The sequence below is a fragment of the Dermacentor albipictus genome, chromosome 3 (genome assembly GCF_038994185.2).
Source record: "Dermacentor albipictus isolate Rhodes 1998 colony chromosome 3, USDA_Dalb.pri_finalv2, whole genome shotgun sequence".
NCBI lineage: Eukaryota > Metazoa > Arthropoda > Arachnida > Ixodida > Ixodidae > Dermacentor > Dermacentor albipictus.
The window spans coordinates 144,954,367-144,968,923 of record NC_091823.1 but is presented as its reverse complement, the minus strand read 5'-3'; the positions used below and the strand labels follow the sequence as shown (position 1 = coordinate 144,968,923).

At 44.5% G+C, this 14,557-nt stretch overlaps 1 protein-coding gene across 3 annotated transcripts in view; it reads right to left on the bottom strand.

Annotated features, from left to right (window-relative positions):
• Positions 1-14,557, bottom strand: part of LOC135905311 (uncharacterized) — a 105,515-nt gene that overhangs the window by 11,594 nt on the left and 79,364 nt on the right. For all 3 annotated transcript variants that reach the window (XM_065436333.2, XM_065436332.2, XM_065436334.2), the window contains exon 7: positions 10,176-10,390. In XM_065436333.2, the coding sequence (XP_065292405.1) occupies positions 10,176-10,390 (215 nt within the window). The remainder of the gene's footprint in view (positions 1-10,175; positions 10,391-14,557) is intronic.

Sequence of the window (14,557 nt, the reverse complement as noted above, 5' to 3'; positions counted from 1 at the left end):
GATGGGAAAACAGCGCCGCGGTAGCTCAATTGGTAGAGCACTGCACGCGAAATGCGAAGGTTGTGGGTTCGGTTCCCACCTGCGGCAAGTTGTTTTTTCATCCACTTTAATTTCCAATATTTATCGTTTCGTTACTTCACTTATTAAGCACAAGTAATTTCCCCTATGTTGTCCTTGGTGTCAGTGTTTGTTGGCTTCTTATGATATGGCTATATATATATATATATATATATATATATATATATATATATATATAGCCTACTGCAACACTGCCACTTCATGTAGGTTTCAGTCACTCAATAAAGTTTCACAAATTACCGCGTCTCACTCGTAGATTTCTCTCACTCAATATCGCTAAACCGGTACCTAATTCAAGATATCTTGCCTGACAGTCTGCGGCAAAATACAACAATGAATTATTTGTTTCAGAACGGAGTGCGCCAAGAACATCAGTACGACCTTAACTAGAATTAGAATTCATGTTGATCATATTTAAGGGATTTATGTGGGCCTAATATCACTGCATGCTTGGAATATCTGGAAAGCTAGCCTCATAGGAGAAGGGGCGTTATAGCGTAAAACTATTCCAAACTTTTCTATTCCAATTCTCCTATCAGCCCTTCACGATTGGTCAAAAACTTTTTTCGACCACCCCCCACTTCACCTGTCTGTAACTCGACGTGACGAAAACCGCTATACCTCCCCATCTGATATGTTTTGTACACAGTGATTATGCATGATTTGACAGAAAAAATAAAAACGGTTATTTCCTCTTTGACCCCTTTTCGCCATTAGCCTTCGTCTATTGGTAAAAAGTTTTCGGGCTGCACCCACTTCACCTGCCTGTCATGCGACGTAACAAAACCGCACAAACTCACCGCGTCGAAGTGACGTGTACGCGATACAGATGCATTAATATGCCGAACAAAAGTGAGTTTACCCGCCGTGGTTGCTCAGTGGCTATGGTGTTAGGCTGCTGAGCACGAGGTCGCGGGATCGAATCCCGGCCACGGCGGCCGCATTTCGATGGGGGCGAAATGCCAAAACACCCGTGTACTTAGATTTAGGGGCACGTTAAAGAACCCCAGGTGGTCAAAATTTCCGGAGTCCCCCACTACGGCGTGCCTCATAATCAGAAAGTGGTTTTGGCACGTAAAACCCCATATATTATTATTATTAAAAGTGAGTTTTTTTTTTCGGAATAGCCGCAGGCTGCCCCGTTCCGAAAGGAACAAAATTTGGCTGCCGCCGATTTCTAAGACGCTGCCTACTCGCACCTGCCGGAGAGCATGGGTGTATTTGCGTGTAATAAATCTTCTTGCATGGCAGTGTGACGTTTTCAAGCACTTTCGTTACGATTACTACCTCATTTTGCCCACTCTTCTGTGCTGAGGGTCAGTTTTAGCGTCATTTTTAAGCTTCCGTTGCATGCCGCCGCGATTTTCGACCAACCACAACAAGCTAAGTCAGGGTAAGCCGACCAATCGCAGACGCCGGCACCACCATCTTCATCCGGTTATAGATTTTCAGTGCACAGGCTCTGCCCCAGTGAATCCCTCTCCACTTGGGCGTTCTCCTCGCCTCTTGTCAGCCAATTAGATACGACAAGCCGTTAAGTGTAGGCAATGTTACTCGTTTTTCCAGCAAACGAAAGTTACCTCCTGTGAACGAGAAGAGCATTTGATTGGTCTGTTCAGACAACCCTGCCCGTGACCGCCCCGTGCTTGCGTCGGTGGTTACGCAAATTTGACGTCAGGAAATTGGAATAGAAACATATCGGAAAAGTTTTACTTCATAGGGCCCATGTACACGGCTTCAATTTTCCTAAATATAACGCGTCTTAGGTTAAATACATCAAAAGTCAATTCTCGAATCTTTTTAACTAGCTGCTTGAAGATCAGAATTTGTCTGCATACAATGTTCAGATGATCCTTCATGACATGTGGGTTAACTATATCACCTCCTTGCGGTTAAAAATTGTTTTAAGAAAAGAAAATGCCTTTTAAACGTTTCACTTGTGTGACGTATTCTTTCGCGACGAAACGAAAGCGATTCCCTGTTATGTGTTTATTTACCAGTATTTTTAGCTGAGCTTGTCGGTTGTTCATTGTGTTAGCAGAATACAATGAAGTGATGAAGAAGGTACAAACAGTGTTTTGTCGGTGACATTTTATTGGGTGTATATAAATTCGTGATTATCGTTTCCGCATCGTGATTATGACCACCATCATTAGTCGTCATACTACAAATTATACGATGTTGGCTACGAAGCCGGCCAAAGAGCGTGAGGCACATATCGTGCAAATGGCAACTAGCTCTTTCCGATAATTGTTGCGTGACAGTTATGATACTGATTTCCATACTATGACACATAGGCATAATAGCAGAATGACAACAAGCAGCCGCACATATAAAATAACTCGCACGGTGTCACAACGTGTAGCATCGGCAAGCGGGGGCAGGTGATTGCCTCACTTTCCTTTACGCCCCGAGACTGCAGAAATGCATTGCCCACATTTAGAGCACTTCATTGCCTGCTTAATAGAAGCTTCGTTTGATTGTCTCTACTTTCACATTTACGTTTTATCCACACAAGTTGGTTTTCTGACGTCCCTACTTTTCTTTATTTCGTTGTCTGGAACTGTTTTTCATGCTACACACGCCGACAGTAGCATTGCCTCACTTCAGCCCGCTAAAATTACTACTATCTGCATGGGATGCGACAGAAATTGCACAGTGCAAGTTCCTTCGAGTAGGATCATTAACAGCCAAAATATATGTCATACTAACCAAAATTTTTAGCTTTCATTCGATACAGGCGTTTAAACACATCAATGGCAGGCTGGCAAGGCGGTTTCACTGCACAAGCTTCGTACAAAAAAATGCACATGTACATGCACGTTTCGCTTACAAGCACATTGTTTTTATTTAGCACATACCGCAGACGCTTCGGTCCATCAAAGGAACACTAAAGGTTAATATTAGGTCAACATGGACTGTTGAAATAAGATTCCAGAAACCTCGAAACGCTTCTTTCGTGCGAAGAAGAGACTTATTTTAGGAGAAAATGCGTTCTGAAGCGTCCGCGTACCTCTAGCGCAGTTCAAATCACCCGCACTCCGATCGAGGAGTATTGACGTCATGGTCTCATAGTGACGTTGCACCGTCGGTGAGTACAACGGCACCTGCAGACGGCGTTAGGGCTTTTATGCACAAAACGCAAACGCGCGGCCAGGAACAGAGCCGACAGCAGCGTGAAAGCGGAGCTATGGTTGCTACCGGAAGGCAAAGCGCACCACGAGAAGCTGGTTCTTTATTTTATGATGCCAACTTCGACGCTCATTGCAATGAATGACCCTGACAACGACACATTAGCTCGCGATGCTGAGCTCGAGTTCAGCGATTTAAGCACTGATGAACGCGACCTACTGTTGAGGACTCGCGCTGCCGGTGTCGTTGCGTACTACTACGACGACGGCCTGCTTTGAAAGGCACTCCACGCGACTTCAGTAAGTCGGCGTTGAACTCGTAATGCTCTGGACGAAAGTGCAGCGAGCACACTACGAGATTTTTCGGCGCTTTGCTAGGGCGCTGTGGCAGAGGTACGGCACTTAACTACTACGAACGGACAGGTTCACTCGTTGGCACACAGTGATAAGTAACGTTGGATTCGCCGCTGCGAGTGCCCTTGGCCAAGCTCCGCGGACCGTTTGCGCACCCCACGACATCACATGGACGTGGCATTCTCGCTGCTTGTTCCAAATGCAAGTTTCGCAAGCCAGCATGACCACCGCAGCATGAGGCAATAAAGAAACAACTGAAACTCCGAAGCGCGTGCGGCGCAAAGTCGAACACGCAGAGTCGAGCGAAAACGAAACCTTTAGATCGCCCATACTACTCAAGGGTAACGTCAAAATGTTTTTTTTTTCTGAGAATCGAATGGAAGTCGACAAGTAGCATTTTCTTCCGTCATATAATATAATGAAATGATCTTTTTAATATGAGTTGTTGAGTACTAGTGGCATAAATTAGGATGAGGAATGCTTTCATCATAGGGCAAGTACCGGAATGTCGCTGGAGGGTCTCAAATCGTGTCATGCATTCACCTCAATTTCTAGGTTCCTAAAGCTCTGTTCACGATTATATTCACGCCTTAGACGCTTTAGAACATTGCTTTATCACTTTTACTTGACTTTATGGTAACCTTTCATGCCCCTTTATAGTGCCAATAGAATGCATACAAACAATACCGAAGAAATCAAAAACAAGCAAGCACACTTTTCTACAATATTTATTTACGCTGTATGTCTGAACGGTCGTTTCAGTCTGTTGTTCGGGGGAAAAACAAAAGAAAATCTCAATGCATCAATTCCAGTGTATTCAGGTGTAAGTGAGTCAGGATGATGACTGTGTTTCGCAACCTGTTTACACTGTATTCGCAAGGCTTGTCGATTTTCTTCGATAAATGATTAGTCTCGCTTGCGCAAGATGGCTTCAGAAACTCATAGTTATGCGAAACTCGTCTTCTATCTTTGACTGAAGACTTGCATCTGTCTGGGACCAAGTTAACATTACCTGTTTACGACATTATAGCTAGTTGAATTACTCGTTTTATTCTCTCAAATTATAACACAAGTTCCAGCGTAATATCTATGAAACGCACTTCTCCATTCCTTCTAGCTCGACGTAAGGCTTGCTATTTAACTTCATTTCAGAAACTATTTCCTCAAGCAGCATTGCATGGAGCACTTCTTTAGGAAAAGGAAAAAATTTGCAACCACCTTAATTGTAACACGAACCTACAAAGCAAAGTGATACGGATTTGTCAGAAAGAAAACTTCGCAGTTGAAAGAAAAAAAATCGTGGTGGTCCGGGATAGAAACCCGGCACCAACGCATCTTAAGGGCGGTCGCTCCACCATTTGAGCGAACCAGGAGGCCAGCAGTTCCCAAAGCCAATTAGTCAGGAACACGAGGTACTGGGACACTGAATATGTCAAATCAATTATACGGAAGCCTGCAAGGGGTAGGAAAGCACACGAAGGGGAAAAAATTGGCGTGCACCCGAATTGAAGCACGAAGCTACAATGGAGACCCATGAGAGTTTCTTACAAAGAAAGGCTCGTGGTTGAAAGAAACGTCATCCTGGACCGGGACTCGAACCTGGGACCAGCGCTTTTTCGGGGCGTTCTTTCTGCCATCTCAGCTAACCAGCAGGATAGTCAATGGCAGATTGATGGTGGATTAGTCGACAACTCGAAGCACTGGGGCTCTGAATATCGGAAATTAGTTCTGCGCAGGCCCGCAAGGTGGAGGAAAAAACATGAAAGGGGAAAAATTCAGAGACCTTGCATTGCGTGAAGATGGAAGGCCGGTGAAGCTGCATTCCTCAATATCTATGTTAAGTTCTATTGACTGTTTTCGAGGAGTATTTTGTTCCAGAACCGGCCGCAGTTGCTTAGTGGCTATGGTGTTGAGCTGCTAAGCAGAAGGACGCGGTATCGTCCCGGCCACGGCGGCCGCACTTCGATAGGGATGAAATGCCAAAACATGCGTGTACTTCGATTTAGGAGCACATTAAAGAACATCAGGTGGTCCATATTTTCGGATTCCCCTACTACGGTGTGCCACATAATCAGATGGTGGTTTCGGCCCGTGAAACCCTGTAATTCTTTTTCAATTTTGTTCTAGAGAAATGAGATTGCCCTTTCGTCGGTGTCCCACACCTCGCCTCAGCGATGTCCCCCCCCCCAAAACTTGCGAATACGACACTATTACCATTTCCACTTTGCTGTTGTGCAACAATTTGTCGGAAATGCAACCGAGTTTTCGCTAACGCACTGTGCTTTAAATTATGTTGGATATAACCGTGTGAGTTAAACGCATGCGCAAAAGTTGCATGAAAAAATCCTGACTGACATGTTGAGGAATGGAATGAATCTGCAAAGCCAAGTTCGTGTGCTCTTGTGGTCACTGTGCGTGCGTTGCTACCGGCACTTCGAGTTCTACAGCTTCCTTCAAGGAGACAGAATCACGCTTATCTGCCAGCATTCCATCGCTAACTTTCAAAGAAAGTATTTCAGCCCCAGAACGTCGGTAAGGGTGAGTACCGCTTGTTGAAGTTTGACAAAGGAAGTAGCACCACTACCTGTCATAGTACGTTTTGAGCACAGTATCTACACACAGCTACATGAACTTACACCCACTCTATCGCCAACGTGTCAACGAATGAATTGGCGCACACTTGAATATATGCGCACCATATACGCACAATAAATGGAGCTTACACAGATACCGCACGAGTGGTCGAAGATGAATGTTTAGTGATGGTCCACAAGAGTAAGCAAGTTACTATCGATAATAAATATTTGCTACGAGGTATTACAATAGACACAACGGCCACGTTTCAAGCCTTGCGCACATAAAGAATAAATCCATCGCAACTAAGCATACCCGCGAGCGATTAGGCACATATAATCAGATAGTTACCATACCAAGGAAATTCACTGAATCAGAAAATTGCGAAGCCGCTGCACCAAAATATTTCCAAAATAAGGAACGAAGAGCAAAACATCCTAATCCTGATCAAATTTATGAGCAGAAAGTTTGGATAGCTTGGAATACATATTTAGCCTCTCTTTTAAAAGAACACTATAGACTAGTCGAGCAGTATGAACGTACCTTAATCGGCTTCTCAAGTGATTTTGCATGTTCTCTGAAGCTGTGTCCAAAGTTTTGTGTCGTCCACCCAGTCACCCTTTTGGATATCTCACGAAACCGATGCTTCGTAAGCCGCACCGGCGTCATATGCGGTGGCAACGGAGGCAGTTGAAGCAAGGACAGGGCGCGTCACTACTTGATCAAACATGGTGGTGCCCACGGGAGCTTCACAAAAAGGGTCCAAATGGTGCTTATGCAATATTTGTTATATAAAGGCACAAACCCACAACATTGCTGTTCATACCTTCGTAAACGTGGCCTCCCCATTACGAGCACAAAAGAGAAATTTCACGCAATAATGATGAGTGGCGCTTGAGCCAGCTGTGGAACACGACGACGCTCGAACCGTTGCTGCCGACGATAGTATATTGCGCAAGGAACCAGCAGTAGCACACGACGACGAAGAAGAAGTGCAGCTAGAGCATTTGCGAAGCTGGAACCGAGACTTTTTTAACAGTTTTTTTTGAAAAAGTTGTACTGAAAATTTTTACAAACACTCCTGCTCTTATCCTTGTGCCTAGGAACTGTTTAGGTGCCACGTGTGACATGGGTAGTTCAAGGGCGCGTTACAGGTCCCTACTCTCATAGGAGTATTTTTCATTGAGCTTGTATTCTTACTTCACAACCACCGGGACTGGTCGATGCCATAATTTTTGTCTAGAAACATCTCGGGCACATTTCTTCCAGGTGCTAGGCATAGACAGCTTCACTTTAAAATTGATGTGCATCCGCATTGCAGCACGGCGCTGGAAAGGAAATTGACAAAAGATCGGCTAGCCTCATCGTTAGTCCAGGTGGTAGAGCGAGTGGCATGGAATGGTGGCAGTATTAAGCTCTACTCCCGGAGCAGGATGAATTTTTCTTCAACTATGAGCCTTTCTGAGAAACGTGCATAGGCTTCGTCTGTACCTTCGTGCTAAATTCATGGAAATTCCCCTTGCACCGAATCAGCCTTACGGAAAACTGATCGATTAGCCATATTCACTGTTCCCGTGCACCGAGTTGTCGACTCAATGGGGCTCACGGCTTCATCACACGATATGTCGACCGGCATGGAAAGGTGTCGGCCACAAGCTCGATTCCCAATCCAGGACCAATTTTTCTTCAACTACCAGCCTTTCTGAGCAACGCGCATAGGCTTCCTCTGTACCTTCGTTCTAAATTCTGGTGGATGCCAATTTCTCCCTTTCATGTAAATTGCCCTCGCACCTAAGCTGCCTTCCGGAAAACTAATTTGCCATATTCAATGTTCCAGTGCACCGAGTTGTCGACTAATTTGCCCTCGTTCTGTGAACGGCTAGCCTCATTGTGATGACAGATGGTAGCTCGACTTGCCTGGAAAAGTAATTGGCCCCTGCTTGGAATCCCGGACTAGGACTAACTTTTATTTAACTGCGAGATTTAATTCTGAAAAAGATGCATATGGGTTACCCCTGGAGCTTCGTGATACAATTCCAGTGAGTGCCAATTTTTGTATTTCGTATACTTTCCGCCACCTTCTCTGGCTTCCGGAGAAATTATGTGCCACATCCGTTGTCCCAGTGCACGTAGCTGACGATCAATTCGCCCTCACCGTTAGGTCAGATATTAGATCGACCGGCGTGGAAAGGCGTCAGCATCAAGCTCCGAGTCCCGGACCAGAACGAATTTTCCTTCAACTGCGAGGCTTTCTCAAAACCCGCATAGCTTTCCTCGATAGCTGCGTGCTATAATCCGGGTGGGTACCAAGTTTTCTCTTTCGTGTACTTTCCCCCACTTTATCGGGCTTCCGGAGAACTGATTTGCCATATTCAGTGTTCCAGTGCACCGAGCTATCGACTAATTCGCCCTCGTTCTGTGAACGGCTAGCCTCATTGTTAATACAGATGGTAGCTCGACCAGCCTGGAAATACGTTGACCCCTGGTTCGAGTCCCGAAGCAAGACCAGTTTTTCTTGATGTCCAAGACATAATTCTGAAAAATGCGTGTCTGTTTCCTTTGTAGATTTCAGCTACAATTCCGGTGGATGCCAATTTTACCCTTTCGTGTACTTTCCCCACCCTATCGGGCTTCCGGAGAATTGATTTGCCAAATTCATGGTCCCAATGGACCGAGCTGTCGAGTAATCCGCCCTCGTTCTGCGAAAGGCTAGCCTGATTGTTAGGTCAGATGCTAGATCTAGTGGCCTGGAAATGCGTTTGTCCCTGGTTCTAGTCGCGTAGCAGGACTAATTTTGCTTCAACTGCGAACCTTGCTCTGAAACCCGCATGACTTTCATCGGCAGCCTATTGCTAAAATTCTGGTGGCTACCAATTTTTCCCTTTCGTGTACTCCCCCTGCACCCCCCCCCCTTATCGGGCTTCCGTAAAGCTGATTTGACGTATTCAGCTTCCCACTGCACCTAGTTGTCGAGCAATTCTCCATCGTTCTGCCAACCGCTAGTCTGAATCTTAGGTCAAATGGTAGATCAACCGGCCGGCAACTGCATTGGCCCCTCGTTCGTCACGAGCCAGGATCAATGTTTCCTCGACTGCGAACATTCCTCAGAAACCCGCATAAGTTTCATCGACAGCTTCATGCTACTATTCGGGTGGCTACCAGTTTTTCTCTTTCGTGTACTTTCCTCCACCTTATTGAGCTTCCAGAGAACTGATTTGCCATATGCAGTGTCGCAGCGCGCCACGCTGTCGACTCATTCGACCTCGCTGCGTGAACGGCTAGCCTTATTGTTAGGTTTCATGGTCGCTCGACCTGCCTGAACCTGCGTTGGTCCCTGGTTGGAGTCACCTGACGGGACTAATTTTTCTTTAACTGCGAGATTTCTTTCTGAAAAATGCGAGTTTCCTTTGTAGCTTCGCAAAACATTTCTGGTGGGTGCCAATTTCTCTTTTTTAGACACTTTCCTCCACGTTCCGTGCTTCTACAAAACTGATTTGCTGTGATTATTTATACTTACCACTACGAATTTCCTGGCATCAATCACCCTTATAATGTTCACGCCACTTCTGTCAGCAGAATACTTGTTCTCAGTCATTCGTTCCGCCAACGTTACTAGAATGGAACCGCATTCCCAGAGGCATTCTTTCCATCAGTTTTTTTTTGCTGCTTTCGTGATGGCCTAGCCATTGTTACTTACTATTTGCGGCTTCATACACTCGGATATGCAATGGTTCTGCGATAATTTGAATTTTTGTTACTCACTGTATTCCTATCAGGTTGTTCGCTATGTCAACTTGAACGGTCTGTTCATTGTTTCTTTCGTTCTTTTCGCCTAATATTTGTGATATCCTCTGTAATCTACTCCAGACTGTACCGCGTTGAAATGTCTTCAGTGTACTATCAATAAATAATTTATTAATTGTGACGCAGGCATGCGTATGATGACATTTTCTAAAGACAAATCTTGCCTGAATTTTACTGAAACTGAATTGCGCCCACCTGGGACGCAAGCATCCACATCATGAAACGTTCACTTACTATATTCTTGACGAGCAACTCATGAGCGCTCTCCAAGGGTTGGCAGCCCATGGAAAGGGATGTGAGCGTGTGGTTGTACTCCATACATCCCGCAAGTGTCTGGAGGAACAATCCCTTTGTGATGGGATCGAAGAACACCTGGACACTGTGCACTCTTTGGCTCCTCGATATCCATGCACAAAGCAAGGGCAGGTCCTCTTCATGCGCCGAGAAATCTGCGCAGAAGAATCATCGCTTTCGTTAGTGCTTTAGTACGTCTGGTGGGCAAAAGTGACATTACTTTTCTTACTTTCATTTCTTGCAAGAACGACTTTTCTGCGCAAAGAACTTCCGTGTCACTCTGAGCTTCAAGGCGGCCCTCGTAACAGAAATCTCCTTCCTAAATATGGAAATCTTCGTACCGTAATATCGCGCACTTTGAGCATTGTTGCCAGTCGGCCACCTTTTGTCTAGACCACCATATTATGAGTAAAGAAAGCTATCACAAAGACGATCCGTCGCCATTTCGCCAATACTTGGTCTCCTCTCGAATTCGCACTGTCGTTTTTTACCTTCCCAACTGTCTACCCTAAGATTCGCTGAGGCATGTAACAGGGTCGACACAACCACGAATTTACTACACAAGTACACACTACGCTAGTGCTAATCCTTCGCCGCAATTCGTGATGTCAACTTTCACTTCAGACTCTCTTCCATGTGCTGTGATGAGGAATAAACAGTAATAATGCTGATATGAGTACCAAGAGTACAAAATAAATAAAAGGTAGCGCAATCTTAGCGAAAAATCTGGTGGCGCTCCATAAATGTAAAGGATCACAAAGTAGAAGTTAGCCAAATACACGATAAGAAGAAAAACCCGGCGCGAACGCAAAATAGAAAGAAAGAAAAGCCCGCCACTAAGCACGACAATTGATTCCTGTTTTTTTAAAGTTTTAGCCGGAGTTTTCTTTGTTGCGAGTAATTCACTGCAACTAGCCCGATGTCAACAATAAGCTCGAGTGTCGAACACTTATTGTAAGTACGAGACGGAAAGGAAAAGGGGAGTGAAAGTCGATTTTGTACGGTGGGGTAACCTATTGGCTACACTGTAATCGAATATAAAACGGAGATAACTAGTACAACATACCATCTAAAACACTTGACTGAAATAGGTTATAGCCTGCTAATAAGTGTCGGTGTAGACGGGTGTGGGAAAAAAAGGAAAGACAGTAAGAGAACTTCACTACTCTATAAAGTGAAATGGCATCAATAAAATATTTCAGTGAATGTACCGGAAACACTTTTACAGTCGTACATTCAGCTTGTTGTGTCAAAAAATACATGTGAACAACTTTTAAGGCACAACACAAAAACTGTCGTAGCCATGCACTTACAAGAAGGCGTTGGGAGAATGCCCGGTCGCCGATACTTCGAAAGATCCCTCCATTGAATGACTTTCTCGTAAGTGTAGCCGCAATACAAAAAGCCCATGATCTATTGTCTCTCGTACGATGCCGTTCTCATAGTTCGAGCTTGCCGCTCACTCAATGTGGCGGTTTTAGTATTGTGAATAGACCGCGTTAAATCTCAATATGAGTGGAAGTAGTGCATGGCTTTCTTAGGGTGTGCGGTACCTTGAATAGAAATTTGCGATGAAGAAAATGAAGGGTGGCGATAACGGCTGTTTTGATGAGACAAGTAATTTGCTTAAGCCTCGTGCACATAGCGTTGGCATCGGTCATTGTGAATCAGAATGAAAAATAGATTGAAATACCGAGAGGAAACTTCACGTCTGCGTCTTCAAAATCATTTGCAACAAATTCAATTGGAATATGTGGGCCTATTTCGCAATGTTTCCGGGTACAGGGTGGCAATTTCACGAGAAACTGTAAAGTCCTAGTCGAAATCCAGAGCGAATAGTGTCAAGTGCTCATTTAGCGTCACGAAAGCGAGTCACTTTTTGAAGCAGTTCCTGCGAGATATTACGCACTGCTTCACAAGTGATAGCAATCTACGCAGTCGTCAATGTTGTCTTGTGATCTAGCTTGAAGTTTCAAGGAATGAACAAGGCTGGAACAGAAGCCACCGAGGCATTTGTGGAGGTCAATTTATCAAAGTTAATATGTACTGTAGATAGATGCACTAAAAGAAAAGGGATGACGTGATATACTTCAGTGCATATGATATTCCTGATTTCACACTGGAGCCAGATATTTCATGAACAGTCAGTAGTCATGCGAGGCATCCTGGCGTGATTAAAAGTGCAGCAGGACAAAAGATCGTAGAAATCACCTATTCGTTGTGATATATAGACCTAGAATCGGCACATATCGAAGAGAGCCATCAAAACACGATATTCTCAACTGCTTATCGAGCAAAAGTAAACAAGGAGAGATTCACATGATAACACAGATGGTTGCTCCCGAAATTTTACCAAATTTAACTGAGGTGGAGCGTAGCATGCCAAGGTAGCCACGCAGGGCTTGTTCTTGCAGATTTTTCAAAGTACACCGTTGAGAAAAAGCATGCCTACCAGAGGCTCACCAGAAAAAGCAGAATTTATTATTATTTCCGGCGCAAAATAGTTAATATTAATATCTGAGACGCAAATAGCGCTGAAAAGCTTATAATGTCAAATTTGGATGGTTATGCCCAATTTCTATTTACATTCCTTGACGGTGAAGAAACCAGAATTCTGCACAGAGTCCATGTTTCATGTTTTTTTGTTCAAGCACGTATGTAGGCAGCAAGTAAATTGCTGCCTACATTGCAAGGTACCTGCGCGGTATAGCACAAGTACCTTGCAAATAGCGCCTGGTACATCCGTGGTAAGGATCATCCAAACGCGCGCCACTTCATTTGTGCTGCGCGTGTTAGAAGTGGGCACGTTTTTCTTAAGCATCGTCAGGTACTTAGACCGAGTAAGGTCGTTCTTCATCACCACACCAAACTATATAGTGTTGCCACCAACACTACCACTAAGCATTACAGTGTTACAGTACCGTCTATGATAACCTGACTCCTGCTCAGTGCGTTGTTAATGAGAGTGTGTGCACCACATTTCGCAATAGCCACTTACAAAGCGCGAAGGTGTAGGTACTTAGAGTTAGCAGAAATTGCTCCTTGTACTATCGCGCACCCTTATGGTGCGAGACTGCAGAAGCCCCAACATAGCTGCAATATACATAGAAACAGATTTTTGGTCTGCACGAATACCTCTGGAAGCTCAATTACGTTTGTATTGAAGATCGTGGGGCTGAATACGCCAACATCAAGGAACGGCTCGGCCCATTTGGCGACTAACGATTTCTATATCAGCCAGTTTAACGAAACACGTGCCATAACTAAGATAGCTAATTATTTAAGCGCACATGAGCCCCCAATGCCTATTTCATCGAAAGCATGCAGGATTGCCTCGTGTACAATTTTATTGTGGGCGAATGTTATTTTAAAAATAATGTGCCTAAGAGGCGGTGGTGTTTCATCTCCTGTTTATGAAAGACATCACATCGTTGAAGCTTATACATAGGCTCTGCCTCTTCGAAATTTTACATCCACATGGAGAGCACACTTTTCTATAAGGCTCTGTCAACCCATTGAGTCGATTGTCTCCATAATTTTAGTGAAGCATCTTGTCAAGCCAAGTGACCTCTAATATTAATTTCGGTGACAGTTTGTCTGTCTTAGATGAGCCACTAAAAACTGCACTTCTCAAGTTTTCGTGCACAATTCAAAGCCCATTAGGCATTGAATGTATCAATGCCTTCGTGTGCAAGAAGCATGAAGTTCATGCCCACAGAGTCATCTATTGCTGGCGCTGTGGGACGGAGGTGACGGAGCAGTGACGTAAAAGATGAGGTGACAATCATCTTAAGTGACCTCATCGTCATTCCTGTATTGTAAACGGGCCACATTGCGACAAGAACCTTTTTTGTTGTGGAAAACGTTCCTGTGTACAACACATTAATATTATTCGCAGAGGCTAGTGCGAGTCCAGAACAGCGCAGCATTACCTGCTTGACACTTAACGTGTCTAGACGGCAGCAATTATGGCACCGAACATCGCGACTCATGCCTAGATCTGACGACTATTATATTTTTCTTCGTGTCTGGCGATAAACTGCATGAAGATCTCTATAATGGCTATCAACAAGGATCATAATAGTCCATGTTCAGACAGATTTCCTTGTCTCCTGAACAGTTGAGGTAACAGGCATTTCTACCTTAGATGGATTGTAGAAGGTCTCTACAGTGCTTGCTAGAATTTTTTTGAATTCGATGCAATGGGTTGAGCGAAAGTGAAGTAGCAAGAAAGGGAGTAAGCACTTTAGTTGCATAAAAGTCGGGATGAGGCGCTTTTGTGAATTTTTATATCAGCACATCCGCCCAAGGTTGGTAGCAAG